General features: G+C 37.2%; 2 protein-coding genes and 1 pseudogene across 2 annotated transcripts; 1 reads left to right on the plus strand and 2 right to left on the minus strand.

The window, feature by feature from the left end:
* The first annotated feature begins 76 nt into the window (after window positions 1–76).
* LOC132188649 (uncharacterized) lies at window positions 77–4396 on the plus strand. The gene is made up of 3 exons (XM_059603166.2): window positions 77–1201; window positions 1290–2194; window positions 3425–4396. Exons 1-2 carry the CDS (start codon window positions 592–594, stop codon window positions 2165–2167), a joined length of 1488 nt encoding a protein of 495 aa, XP_059459149.2. The 5' UTR covers window positions 77–591; the 3' UTR covers window positions 2168–2194; window positions 3425–4396.
* Window positions 4397–5397: 1001 nt separating this feature from the next.
* On the minus strand, window positions 5398–7017 carry LOC148585081 (ubiquitin-conjugating enzyme E2 20-like; annotated as a pseudogene).
* A 976-nt stretch (window positions 7018–7993) lies between these two features.
* On the minus strand, window positions 7994–12493 carry LOC132186047 (MLO-like protein 6). Its single transcript, XM_088517295.1, has 15 exons — window positions 12301–12493; window positions 12156–12213; window positions 11809–12065; window positions 11594–11710; window positions 11444–11504; window positions 10712–10800; window positions 10079–10153; window positions 9801–9895; window positions 9665–9714; window positions 9420–9460; window positions 9115–9288; window positions 8982–9017; window positions 8800–8867; window positions 8646–8706; window positions 7994–8555 (listed from the first exon to the last, which is right to left on the minus strand). Exons 1-15 carry the CDS (start codon window positions 12421–12423, stop codon window positions 8088–8090), a joined length of 1773 nt encoding a protein of 590 aa, XP_088373421.1. The 5' UTR covers window positions 12424–12493; the 3' UTR covers window positions 7994–8087.
* Window positions 12494–12944: the final 451 nt, after the last annotated feature.

The following is a 12944-nucleotide window of genomic DNA, read 5'->3' on the forward strand; positions in this document are numbered from 1 at the left end:
TTCTTTTAGAATTTAACAGAAAATCTTAACGGAATAAGCAAAATGAAAGGAAAGGAAAGTTGGATACATTAAAGTGAGAGGTTTTGACAGAAACCGGATCCTCTTCCGCAAATAAACGCAATCGCAGCCACCACACGCACGGCTGCCACCACCGCTTCCAAACTTCGCCGAAACCGGAGAGGACTCCGTCAGCCCACCACCGACTGCCATACCCGCACTCAGCCCAGCGACGCTTAGGCTCCGAAGTTGCAGCACCGCGCAATCCACCGCTCGGGTCCACCGTCAGCCTTCCTCGATGGCTCGAGACCACTGAGCAGCACCCTCACCAACGTGACAGCAACCACAAACACCCACGCACGGCGGAGAGCAACAACCCGGCTTTCGCACAACCTCTGAACAGGTAAACCACTCAAGAACGCTCACTGCACCGTACAGAAAAACCCCCCAAGAAGTAACAGCCGTAGTTCTTATCAACTAAATTGAGGGAAAACGAAAGAAAAGCAGAAAAAGAAAAGGGAATTGGCGTCGGCCTCCACAAATTTCTTATAGCAATTGACTGAAATTTCTGGCATCTAGCGAGGAAACGAATTAATGGACGAGGATGCATCATTGTTGGAGTTATCTCTTCCACGAGATATTCTCTCGCCATTGTTTAGTGCTTCCAACTTATCTTCCTTGGAAGAAGCTTTAGAAAATCTTATAGAAGCTTCTAGAACTGATGTTGGCCGCAAGGACCTTGCTTCCAAGAAGATCCTGCCAACAGTTCTTCAGCTCGCTCATTCTCTCCCTTACCCTTCTGGTCATCACCTTCTCATATCGTCTTTGAAGCTCATCAGAAATCTCTGTGCGGGAGAAGTTGCAAACCAGGATGCTTTTATCGAACGAAATGGAGTTGGTGTTGTTTCGAATGTTTTGAGGTCTGCTGCAGCTTTGTCCCATCGGGATTACGGGATTGTGCGTATGGGGTTGCAGGTTTTGGCGAATGCTTCTTTGGCAGGAGAAGAACATCAGCGTGCTATTTGGCATTGTTTCTTTCCGGAGGAGTTTGCTGCTCTTGCGAGAGTCCGAAGCAGGGAGACTTGTGATCCTTTGTGTATGGTTATTTATACCTGTTGTGATGGAAGCACGGGACTGTTTACAGAGCTTTGCAGTGATGCGGGGTTGTCTGTTGTGGAGGAAATTGTACGGACTGCATCTGCTGGTAATTTGGAGCTGTTTGTGCTTGTTTATTTGTTACATTTCTTTTTGTTTGAACTAATTTTGTGTGTTCTCTGGTTTCTATCTTACAGTTGGATTTGGAGAGGATTGGTTGAAGTTGATCCTTTCTAGAATCTGCTTAGAAGAACCTTACTTCCCTCGATTGTTCTCTAAATTAACCCTTGTCGATGATTCTAAAATTGGTGAAGATATTGGATCTGGAGATGATCTTGTTTTGTCAGAACAAGCATTTCTTCTGAGAGTTGTATCAGAGATCTTGAATGAGCGGCTTAACGAGATTAATTTTCCCAATGATTTTGCTTTATTTGTTTTTGGGATATTCAAGAGATCTGTTGGGGTTAGTAATTCTGGTTCGAGATGCAAGTCTGGTCTTCCATCCGGCTCTTCTGCAATAGATGTTCTTGGATACTCGCTAACCATCTTGAGAGATATTTGCGCATGCAATAGCGAGAGTGGCTTGAAGAAGGAGGATTCAGTGGATGCTGTTGATGTGCTACTATCCTCTGGACTCATAGAATTGCTTTTGTGCTTGCTTGGCGAGCTTGAGCCTCCAGCTATAATCAGGAAAGCTCTCAAACATGGTGAGAACAGAGAGAGAATGAGTTCTTATTCATCGAAGCCTTGTCATTATAGAGGATTTAGGAGAGACATTGTTGCAGTCATTGGCAATTGTGCATATGGAAGGAAAAATGTTCAAGATCAAATCAGACAAAAGAATGGGATTCTTCTGCTCTTACAACAGTGTGTTACTGATGAAGACAATCCTTTCTTGAGGGAATGGGGCATATGGTGTGTGAGGAATTTATTGGAATGGAACGCAGAAAATCAACAAGCAGTAGCAGAATTGGAGCTTCAAGGATCTGTTGATATGCCTGAATTAGCTGGACTTGGTCTCCGAGTGGAGGTGGATCCAAATAATCATCGTGCAAAGCTTGTAAATGTCTCATGATGAAGTTTCACGCTGCAAAAAGAGCTGGTATGCCTTTTTCTTTTAGTGAAAAGGTTGGCAATATGATAAAATTCGAGCCTATGGGTATATAGAATTTATTGTTTATCAAATGTTGACCCAAAAGGTTAATTTTTTTGAGAGTTTTGGGGTACCACTTTCATTGTATTCTAAAATCTATAGATGAATAGATGAATAGGTGGTTTACTTTTTTATTTTTCTTATTTTTTTTCACAAACAGGGAGCTATATTGCAGGAATTCTATATTAAAAATGACAAGTTTCTGTAACTTGATGATCATCCTTGTACTTGCCTCTTTATCTCTTCCTCTCAGGTTGTAGGTAGAAGCAATATTTTCTGTTCTAGAGGAGTTATACTCCTCAGTTTGTGTATTTGTACCTTCTGCTTCTAATAAAAATGTGGGTTTTCTTTATAATTTTTTTCCTTGTTAGACTAAAGCCATTTGAATTAAAAATCACAATTTGCATGGAGGCACAAGGAGAGTGTACAATTTAAATAAAGCCGATAGAAGAGAATAATCAAAATAATATGATGTACATGGGATTGTGCTAAACACATCAATAACAAAATCACTGGTACCTAGAAAGTGAAGTTGAAACAGAAAAAAGAGGAAAGAAAAGAAAAGAAAAGAAAATAAAGAAAACTCCCCTCTAATAGGACCATGTTGGTGAGATTTTATGGAAGGATCTCATTGAATAAAGATACTAACATTAAAGATCAAGTAAATATGGCAATGCTTTTGTTGTTGATAAGTAATCAGAATATCATTAAGGCGTAAGGTGTCCTCGGGTACACAAGAAGTATATATGAGAAAACACATAATTAGAAGGAGAAAAGAAAACAAGAAAATCATAATAACTAATCACCAAAGGAGAAACAAAAGCTATTGTCCAAAGATATAGAGTATAGAAAAATAACGACTTATTCTCCTCCAAAGTCTTCTCATGGCCCTTAAAGCTTCTATCATTCATTTCCTTCCATTGACATCACAAAAGGCACAAAAGCACCGTCTTCCACACATCACCAGTCCGAGCGCTACTGGCAATCCACCAACATGCATATAAGTCGACTACTCGTCTGGGCATAAACCCAAGACAACCCAAATTAATTGAAGCAAATATCCTATAAGGCACCGACAACCTCAAAATAGAGAAGGAATTGGTCAAGAGACTCATCACTCTTTTTACTTTTCTTATTCATTCTTCTGCCACATTTCTGATTTTTTTTTTTTTTTTTCAGAAAACAATGGTGTGAGCCATGAGATGAATCAGTTTCTTGTGGGAGGAAGTACTGTTGATATTGGTAATTTCCATCATCATTCTGTTCCAATCAGAAATCATGTTTGACCTCCACAATATCCTTACGGTATCCATGCTCGGGCCACAAGGTCATGGTAATTATTCTTGAAGAGCTATATCTTCATACAGACCCTGTCCAAGTTGCTCCTGATTTGGGACATGAAGCAGCTCGCTTAGAAATGGTCTGCAGTTTCTCTCAGAAACTTATTCTTCCAGATATTTAAGGCCATCATCTGCCAGAGGCTGGCGTAACATGATTGGGGATCAAACGTCAAGGATAACGATTGACATATTCGAATCACTTTCTAATGCTGGGGATGCACATGATAGAATGGGACCTGAGGTCTGTAATTGCCATTTTCAAGTTTTACTTGTGCTATGGAGGGAGCAATATCTGGTACTACCACTAGGTATTGGCAGCCACAACTAATCAGGCTTTGAGCTTTCATGGTTTCAACTTTGGAGATTTCTGAGTCCTAGAATTGAGATGATAAAATCATCTTGTATCTTTATAAATATCGCCAAAGGCTTTTTTCATAGCCATAATGTCAATACTGATCGGATCAAAAGCCATCTAAGACATCTTCATTGGTATATTTTGAAGAAAGTACTGTAATTATGACCGTGCTAAGATTCTATGCAGTTATGCATGTTGATACCTGTCATTGTGACAGCAGAAGGGATAAAAGGATTTTTTTTTTTCAAAAGAAAATTGATGAGAATGAGGCAGAGGGAAAGCATTATGGGGGGAGTGATTTCTTTGGCTTGCTTTTTCAGATTTGTAATCTCTTGATGGCATCTATGTTGGGACATGTATTTTGGAAGACATCTTGGTTGTCCTTTTGTTCGGTCTAACAGTTCCATGGATATACTTGTTCTTTTCATTTATAATGCATGTGCTTTTCTGATTCTATAGTTAAAGGAGGTTGATAAATCTTAACATAAAAACTTAAGTAATTTATTATATAGAAAGGAAATTAGAATGATGAGTCGGAGTTATTGTCATTACCCTTTTGTCATAACCACATAACATTGAAGCAAGTCATCATGGTTCAGTGAGTTTAGCCATTTTATTGCTTTATTTGAGTTTTTAGACCTTCTTGTTGGTGGAACCAAGTTCTTGAAGGGTGCTCTGAGACACAGCCAGTTGCACATTCAATGGCTTTCACCTCTGAACATGTCTTTGCCAAGCGTCTGACTCTGTTCCATCCGTATGATGATATATGTTTGACATATATGCAGGTTATAGTGATGGTGGATCGCTCTTCTTAAGATTCCAATTTAAATTCTCTGGGGTCCAAAATTTGATGATAATTTAATGTAGACATGCATCCAGTGATATGCATATGCAAGTACATGAATACATAGTCCTGAGTTATAATGTATCACTGAATAGGAGGAGGCGTCTGGGTTCTATTTTCATGTATTTTCGTAAAACATGAAGTGTTTCATTGAAATATATAGAAGGATAAAGTTTTTCTCTAACCCAAACTGACATCTATTCTTAGAGCATACGATTTTCACTTGCATTTTTTATAGAGCATGCGATTTTCATATGCATTTTTTAAAATGAATGTGAGAATTACATGCTTAAAACATTCACATCTGGCTGAGTAAATTTATTCTCCATTTTAGCTAAAAAATCACATTTTTTTTAAAAAAAATTTTAAATTTTAAATTTTAGCTATTCACTTTCCAAAAGCACCTATATCTCTCTTTATCTTAATGGTCATATTTTTTTTAAAAAAATCATCCTTTCCTAACGGTCATTTTTTCAAAATTTGTCTTTTTCGAACAGTAATTTTTTTAAAATTTTGTGTAGAGAGGGAGAGTATGCTTAAGAGAAGAGAGTAAAAGAGAGGAGAGGAGAAAAGAGAGCACCGTAGTAGCTTATCAAATTTTTTGCTAAAATAGCTAGCTGGATGTAGGTGGTTTTTCACCTACATCTAACCAGCAAGAACATCTAAAAATAAATATATGTATCTGACCTTCCTTATTGTTTCACAATGCTGCAGCATAGCTGTTGAGAGGACTCTCTGGGTTGGGCTCTGAATGTGAGAATTTAAAAGCTAGGCACTAAAATGCAGAAATAGAGAAAGCTTCAATATATAGGTTAGGGCAGCCAGACCTCCCAATAGACTCTGAATGGACAAAAGAATGGTTCTGCATTCATAAGCTGAAGACCATTTGTCCTAAAACAACAAATGGAGAATATCACATCAATTGTATATGACAAAATAGAGATTGAAAGTAAGGAAACTGAATGAAATAAGTGGCCCTGCATAAAAAAAAGAAGAGTCCCATACAGAGACAAAGATAATCATAAAATCTTGTTAAGGTTTGAACTTCCGTTTCTTTTTAGTAAGTAATTACAAATTCATTAAAAAGCGCAATTCAAGTACACAAGGAAAAAAAAAAACAAGAGAGACACCTAGATAGAAGCAAAAAAAAGATCTAAAAAACATGATAGTTCAGAATACAAAAATCTGAGGCAGTAGCCCAATGAAAAAGAGTCTGGAAGAATAACTAAGATCCTCTCATAACCCTCAAAGCTCCAATCATTTCTTTCCCTCTAGAGACACCACACAAGGTAGGGGTGGTATCATCTTCCAAACCGCATCAAGCTGAAACCTAGAAACCCTCTCACTGTGATACCATACGGGTAATCTATGCCTAGATGTTTTTCTTTGAATAAGTACAAGTGTTCACCTAATCTACAAGTAAGTCATATATGGTAGAATATTCTAAATATAACTTATTTTAATTTCGATCAGGATATCACTATCCATTAAACCATAAAACAATTGGTCCAAACCCTAAAGAGTGAAAAATTTGTTTCTTCACTTTCATTCTCTATGAGTTTAGTCGCCCAAGACTTTGCTCATCATAGTAAACTACTCTCTTAATTGATACCTGAAGTATGTCAAGACAAATGTTGCCAAACTGATCAATGTTTGGATGGAAGCACATTGTCTCAAACTTGACTTGGGGTGGTTTGAAAGGGTAGTTGGGGGAAAAACGCAAGGAGAGCTTGTAAGATAAGCCCTCACACATAGTCCCTTTACCACCCTCAACTGTGCCAATCCATGTAAAAATGCTCTCGCCCGCAGGAAATGCTGATACTCCAAGATCTCCTCCACTCATCTGCAGAAACAAAAGCTATTAGAGAACAAAGAACACCAGCCAAGAAAATGATAAGAAAAAAAGCATAACATGGAGGAGAAGGCAGACAGAATTACTCTCTTTTTCGTTGAATTGATGACAGCGTTCTTATCTAATTGGATTTTCTTGTAATTGGCCAAAATTTCTTAATGATCTACTTGCTATTTTTTGAATTAAGTTTATGAGTTTTTCAAAAAAAAAAAAAAAACAAACCCTAAACGAGCCGAGTTGCCCAAATAAGGTTTGAACGGGGTTTTTAACTAAGCTTAGGCTCGAACTGGGTTTGTATCAGACAATTCAAAAGTCTAGTTTGAACTCATTGAAAATGTTGAGAAATAATCTCATATTGCCTGTGGACATGACCTTGGGCATGTTTATAAGGAATATGCAATCTTCTCCTATTAAATTGGTTTTATGAGATAAGTTAGGCCTATGAATTTTTTCATGGTATCAGAGCCTACCACAGGACGAATGGAGCCCACACTACTTACCCTGTAACAAGGACCATAAAAAATACTAGCCTACACGTGAGGGAGAGTGTTGAGAAATAATCTCACATTGCCTGTGGACAAGACCTTATGCATGTTTATAAGGAATGTGTAACTCTCTCTTATTGAACCGGTTTTATTAGATGAGTTAGGCTCACGAATTTCTTCAGAAAACACCATTCGAGCCAATAGCTCGACTCGAGCTCGAGCTATGCTAAGCCTCTCGCAAGCTGAGTTGGGACACACAATTCTTAATTTGGCTTGAGCTCAAACTCGACTCGAGACACAATTCTTGGTTCGGTTCGAGCTTAAACTCGACTCGAATAAGGGTCCTTATAAACAAATCAGTCTTGAAATTCTAAAATTCGGCTCGATTAATGCCGACGTATGCATTTAGTACTTTTGAACTGTTAAAAAATACCCAAGTAATACTGAACATTTATAAATCAACCCATATGCCTGAAAGTCTAACCTTTTTGACGACAATTTGTGGCTGCAAAGCATTTAGTGCTCTTGTATAGCAACACACAAAATGTATTTAATTTGATCCTTACATCAAAAAATAACCTATAAAAAAAGGAAAATGTATAAGATGGATAATAAGAGCAAAATTTTGTGCTAGAATTATTCATACGTTCTTGGCCTAGAATCAATGTTACTGTCAGTAAGTGTTTCTGCTTAAAATCATGTTACTAATTTTTAATTTTTAATTTTTGGGGGCCATCCATCAGTCAACTTTTATTATTATTATTAAAGAAATGTAAAGCTTCATTAACAAAAGAAGACTTACTATCTCAAAAAATAAAATAAAATTAAAATTAAAATAAAAAACAAAAAGAAGATTACAAGTGAGAGGAGAAGTTATGTCATGGACAAAAAAAAAATGTACATTGTGGTATAAGTGAACAACATTCTCCTATGATCCAAACTCTATTGGTGGGTATATATATATATTCATCTGCGAAATGTGAATTCCGAGAGACTAATGTTGACTTCATGTTGGGTACGGATGGCTCCCGGTGTTTGCGGCAATTGCAATGGGCTTTGCTCTTGAATCTCCCTCTCTTGCTGCTGCTCAGAGTGCACAGAATCTTCTTTTTTGTATGAATAATGCGAAGAATCTTCTTCTCCACTAATTTGTTTCCTACGGAATCCCAACTCCACCACGCCTAAATGATCATTCTCAACATTTGACTTTCTTGGAGACGTGTGCAAGCTGTCGAGGCTACTGTGCTGATAGTTATGCAGGAGGTGAACAGGGGACATCCCGTGCGTGGGAGTGGCCGGCCTACTTGAAAATGGTGAATTTGTCTCAGAATGATGATGGCTTTGCCTTGTGTTCTTTCTGGCAGTCCGATGCCAGCTTCTTAATGCATCCGCCACTCGATCGTTGAAGATGGTGGGCTTCATGGAAGACCCCATCTGTCAAATCAAAGCAAAGAATCATTAGTCTCAAGTTGTTGTTAATTATCATAACATGTTTTGTTGTGTTAATGTGTAATCATGTCTCACCTGAGTCACTAGAGCATAGAGTGGTAAAGTCACATAACTGCAGAGAACTTGTATGATGACCCTGAAGAAATTAAGTGGCAATTAATGTTAATCAGCCAGATAATAACATCTTAACAATGGCAGCAGCATATGGAATTAATTGATAAGAACTCACCCCATTGAGAGTTTGATGACCTTATCTGCAGTGCGTTCGTGGAAGCAAGAATCTGTGCCAAATTCATACTGAAAGAGAAGAAAAAAATATGGCGGGAAAGTTAGGGAAAAGCAGTGTGTTGGCATCTTCTAAGCATGCACCAAATTGATAGAATAGATAAGTAGAAGTGAAAGGCTAATTACCACACCCCAAGCAAAGAAGGCCAGTTGAAATGCATTCTGCAATTAAAGAGGGCAAAAGCAGAAGGAAGATGTTAGAATTAGTATCCCAGATAGACTATTATGTAATTTATCGATGAATGTGAGAAAATTGTACCTGAAAGAGAACGAAGTGAATGAGAAAGAGAAGGAACCGAGGGCGTCCAAACCAGAAGAGGTCATCACCTGGCTGTACCACAGGTGTACCCTTGATCACATCTCCTCTCTCTTGAATTCTTAGCCCCATTTTTGTAATTATCACTTGTAGCTTTGTCCCCACCAACAGGATTATCTGTAAAAGTCACAGCAAACTACATGAGATCTTCTATTAAACCAACAACCCAAATGCTTAGATTGTATAAAGAGCTCCAACCCAGATAAAAAGAATGTAGGAAACAAGTTTGTCTCTGTTTTGGAGCTTACAAACAATGGTACAAATGGTAGCCATAGAGAAGAATGCCATCCTGTCGACACATACAAGGAAACATTTCTTAGTCAGTTGTAGTCCCCAAGGCAATCTATGATGAATTTGGACTCAGAAATAATGAGAATCGGGCTCGCGAGAGTTAGCTCGAATGGTTAACTCGTTTGGTTAATACCACGAAATCAGCTGTTCGAGTTTTCACTCAACTGATACACAGTTTTTGCATGTTGGGCCATATGCTTACCATATGCATTGGACAATAGGAATAACACTGCAAAGCCCCATATGATTGGACTGCACATGAAAAGTAAGGTTAGAATTTTAAGATAATTGAAAATCAATCAAAGAAGCAAACCCCTTTTAAATTCTTGAGCACCAACCTGATCTCCACCACAACTTTAAAATCCTCTTCAAGTGATCTCTTGATGTACTTTTGAAAATCAAACTTTGTTTCACTTTCTGGTGCCAAGTGTGCCTTAAGTCACATAACATTGGAGCTTCAATTATCAATGTGAATTGGAATCCCCAAGTGCACAATCAACCTTTGAATTTTTTATTTTTAACCAAGACTGATTGGCATTGGTTCATCACATCAGCAAAATAAAATAGTTGTAGGATAAAAGTGTGATTTCTAGCATTATTTCTAAATTAAACGTACCATGATAAATCCATGTCTAAGTGTAATGTAATCAACCTTAGTAACTGTTCTGACGAATTGTCTGAAGAAACACACCTGATAAGAGGAGGAGAAAAGGGTCTTTCAAACAAGTGTAACACAACCAACTCTTTATGCCCTTAAAGTTCAAAATTGAAAAATAAACACAAGTTTCTCATTATTAAGAAAAGGTACTTGGACGTCCCTATTATACTTAAAACTAGTCACTTTTAGAAACTTGTGGTGATGCAGACGGAAGATTGATGGGCCTACTCAAACTTTTGATGAGGCAACCAGTCAGTCGGCCCTACTCAAAATGATCATTTTGAAAATTTACCTAAAGAATGCGTTTGACCTGCAATTTTGCAAGATAAATATGCATTTTTAAACAAAATTGCCTAAAGTATCCCGTTTAAAAGTGCAGTTGAACAAAATAATGGTTGCAAAACACAAAAAAAAATAAAAATTTATGCTTTAAAATATTAGTCAAATCGCAAATTTTGAAAGCACGTCAGGTACGTATTATAAATATACAGAGTAAATTTATGTAACAAATCATCCAAATAAAACTTAATTCCTGAGTCTTTGTTAATTATGATTGTAAAAGTCACATAACCGTGATGAGACATTACTGACCACCCAAAGAGAAACCGTTGACTTGGTCCAGAAGCTCATATGCCTTCGCCCAAACGAAGTTTCCCTTGCAAACCTAAACCTCTCTGGATCTGCATCAAATAAATCATTTTCCATAAGCATATGTTACCCCCCTTGAAGTCCATATGATCTCTTTCACCACACTATCAAAAAATTTTTTTTAAAAAAAATTAAAGATTTTTTCATACAGAATTTGCTCACAAAAGCAATTTACAAAGTCATCTATTAGTTGACTTTGTATTAGACAAAAAACAAAATAAATAAATAAAGAAAAGATGATGGGATGCAAAGTCATCTAATCAGTTGACAATGTGAGTCACTCTTTGGTAAATTAATTTTGTGTTTGTTATCACTTTTCAAGAAAGAGGGGTGCCTGATTCCTCTGTAGAGCAGCTGACCAAGTCCATAAAATGTTGGCCAAATTGACTATAATGTTTTTACAAATGGACGTAATAATTTATAATTAGTAAAATAATTAAAAAGTTGGCTAATAACAAATTAGATTGGAGGGTATATTTTTTTCTTAATCATTTTACTAATTAATCATAATCTCTTAACAACACACTTTTTTTTAAAGAAAATTTTGGAAGAGCCGATGTGCATTTTGAGTTCCACGTCAGCAAACGGATAAGTATTTTAATTTAAATTAAGTGGAAAAGAAGCAATTGATTTAGGAGACGTGAGTAGATGGTTTGAAAGTCAAAGAGGAGTTACCATTATGATATTGATATTCAAGTGTTCTCGTTTCGTCCTCCCAAAGCTTCCATCTTCTCATCTGCAATTCAAAGAGGGATTTAGAATCTACACAATTCAAAGAAGAAGAATTTATAGATCTCCATAGAAGGAGAAAGGGTAAAAGGGTACCTTCGTTCTGCCCAAAGCAAGGGTGAGTATGCAAAAAATCACATGAAAAAGTGCCAAGACGAAGATGAACACATGGAGCTGGTGAATCGCATATGCAGACATGAAGGCAACTTTTCCCTGCAAAATAGGCAACCCAAATGATTATTCCATGGAATTAAATCAATTAGATCTTCATTGGTAATACCCATTTGGAAAGAAAGAAAGAAAGAAATTACATTTTCTTTGCACTTGTCGTATCCTTTTGTAGCTAATCTCCGACGAGCAGAGAAGCCAGAATCCAAAAATTGGAGCAGTTTCCGACCATTGCTGTCCTCAGAATCCTCGGAATCTCCAGAATCTATGTTGGTTGTCCCATTCTTCACCGTTTCACAGGGATGCCACGTGGCTCCGACTCTCTTGGGTATGCATATGGTAGAAATGGGATCTTGTAACACTGTCAGGAGCAAGGATATGAATCCCAACAGCATAAGCTCTGCCCAAAAAAACCCATGAAAGAAAAATGGTTAGGCGACTGAATCCTGATCGATCATCTTAATGTGTGAGGTAGAGAATCTAGAGATACCTGCTTTGATCTTTTCAAGCGCTTCGTAAAGAGCTCGTTTGTGTTTGTGTTTTAGCCACTATTAAAGGAATCAAGAAATGATTTCAGCAATTAATTAAACAACACAAACAAAAACAGAGACTGTGAGCAGAGCAGAGCAGCTTACCTTTCCAATAGCATGAAGAATATGTTCAATGAAGATTGAAATGGCAAGCAACACGAAGCACACCGCCGCAACTGCCCATGTTGAAGTTTCCTCCATTGTACTTTCCTTCTGCTTGTCCGCCATGACCACAGTTTATGTGTGTTGCGGAAGCTCTGTTTATAAGAGATTACAGAGATGAAAGTGGAGGCCAACGCTTTCCGAAGCAGCTCTCTGGGTGTGTATATATATATATAGTAACATAATACGTGTTTGGCGAGTGCTTGTTATTTACAGAAATCAGAAACTGTGCGAATAAATGTGCCCAGTCAAAAAATACAGGACTTTGACATTTTCAAAGGAGGTGTTCATGAGAGCACCGGAATTCATAATTTTTTATCTATTTAAATATAAAAAGGAAAGAAATTTCTTTCCGACTAATTAAAATGGATAATTCACATTATATATATATATATAAAATTTGGTCTTCATAAGTCACTGGTCCTCTTACGGAATATGATACGTCGATACGACAACTATTCATCCTTTTCAAGGGATGTCTTGGAATACAATTTTATACGTAAGCTAAATATTATTTTTCTTTTTGTTAACGTTAGAGAGTTGATTGTAATGCATTCCTCATTTCTGATATATTGAATAATCAAATG

The sequence above is a fragment of the Corylus avellana genome, chromosome 6, assembly GCF_965113065.1.
Source record: "Corylus avellana chromosome 6, dhCorAvel1.hap1.2, whole genome shotgun sequence".
In the NCBI taxonomy this organism is placed as follows: domain Eukaryota; kingdom Viridiplantae; phylum Streptophyta; class Magnoliopsida; order Fagales; family Betulaceae; genus Corylus; species Corylus avellana.

What these genes read in the sequence shown, in the direction of transcription:
- LOC132188649 (XM_059603166.2), top strand. Translation starts at nt 592, where the DNA reads ATGGACGAGGATGCATCATTGTTGGAGTTATCTCTTCCACGAGATATT. An exon ending in TGTACGGACTGCATCTGCTG is followed by an intron (nt 1,202 to 1,289) that starts GTAATTTGGAGC and finishes TCTATCTTACAG; the next exon opens with TTGGATTTGGAGAGGATTGG.
- LOC132186047 (XM_088517295.1), bottom strand. Translation starts at nt 12,423, where the DNA reads ATGGCGGACAAGCAGAAGGAAAGTACAATGGAGGAAACTTCAACATGG. An exon ending in TTGCTTTGGGCAGAACGAAG is followed by an intron (nt 11,505 to 11,593) that starts GTACCCTTTTAC and finishes TTTGAATTGCAG; the next exon opens with ATGAGAAGATGGAAGCTTTG. An exon ending in TGAATATCAATATCATAATG is followed by an intron (nt 10,801 to 11,443) that starts GTAACTCCTCTT and finishes TATTTGATGCAG; the next exon opens with ATCCAGAGAGGTTTAGGTTT.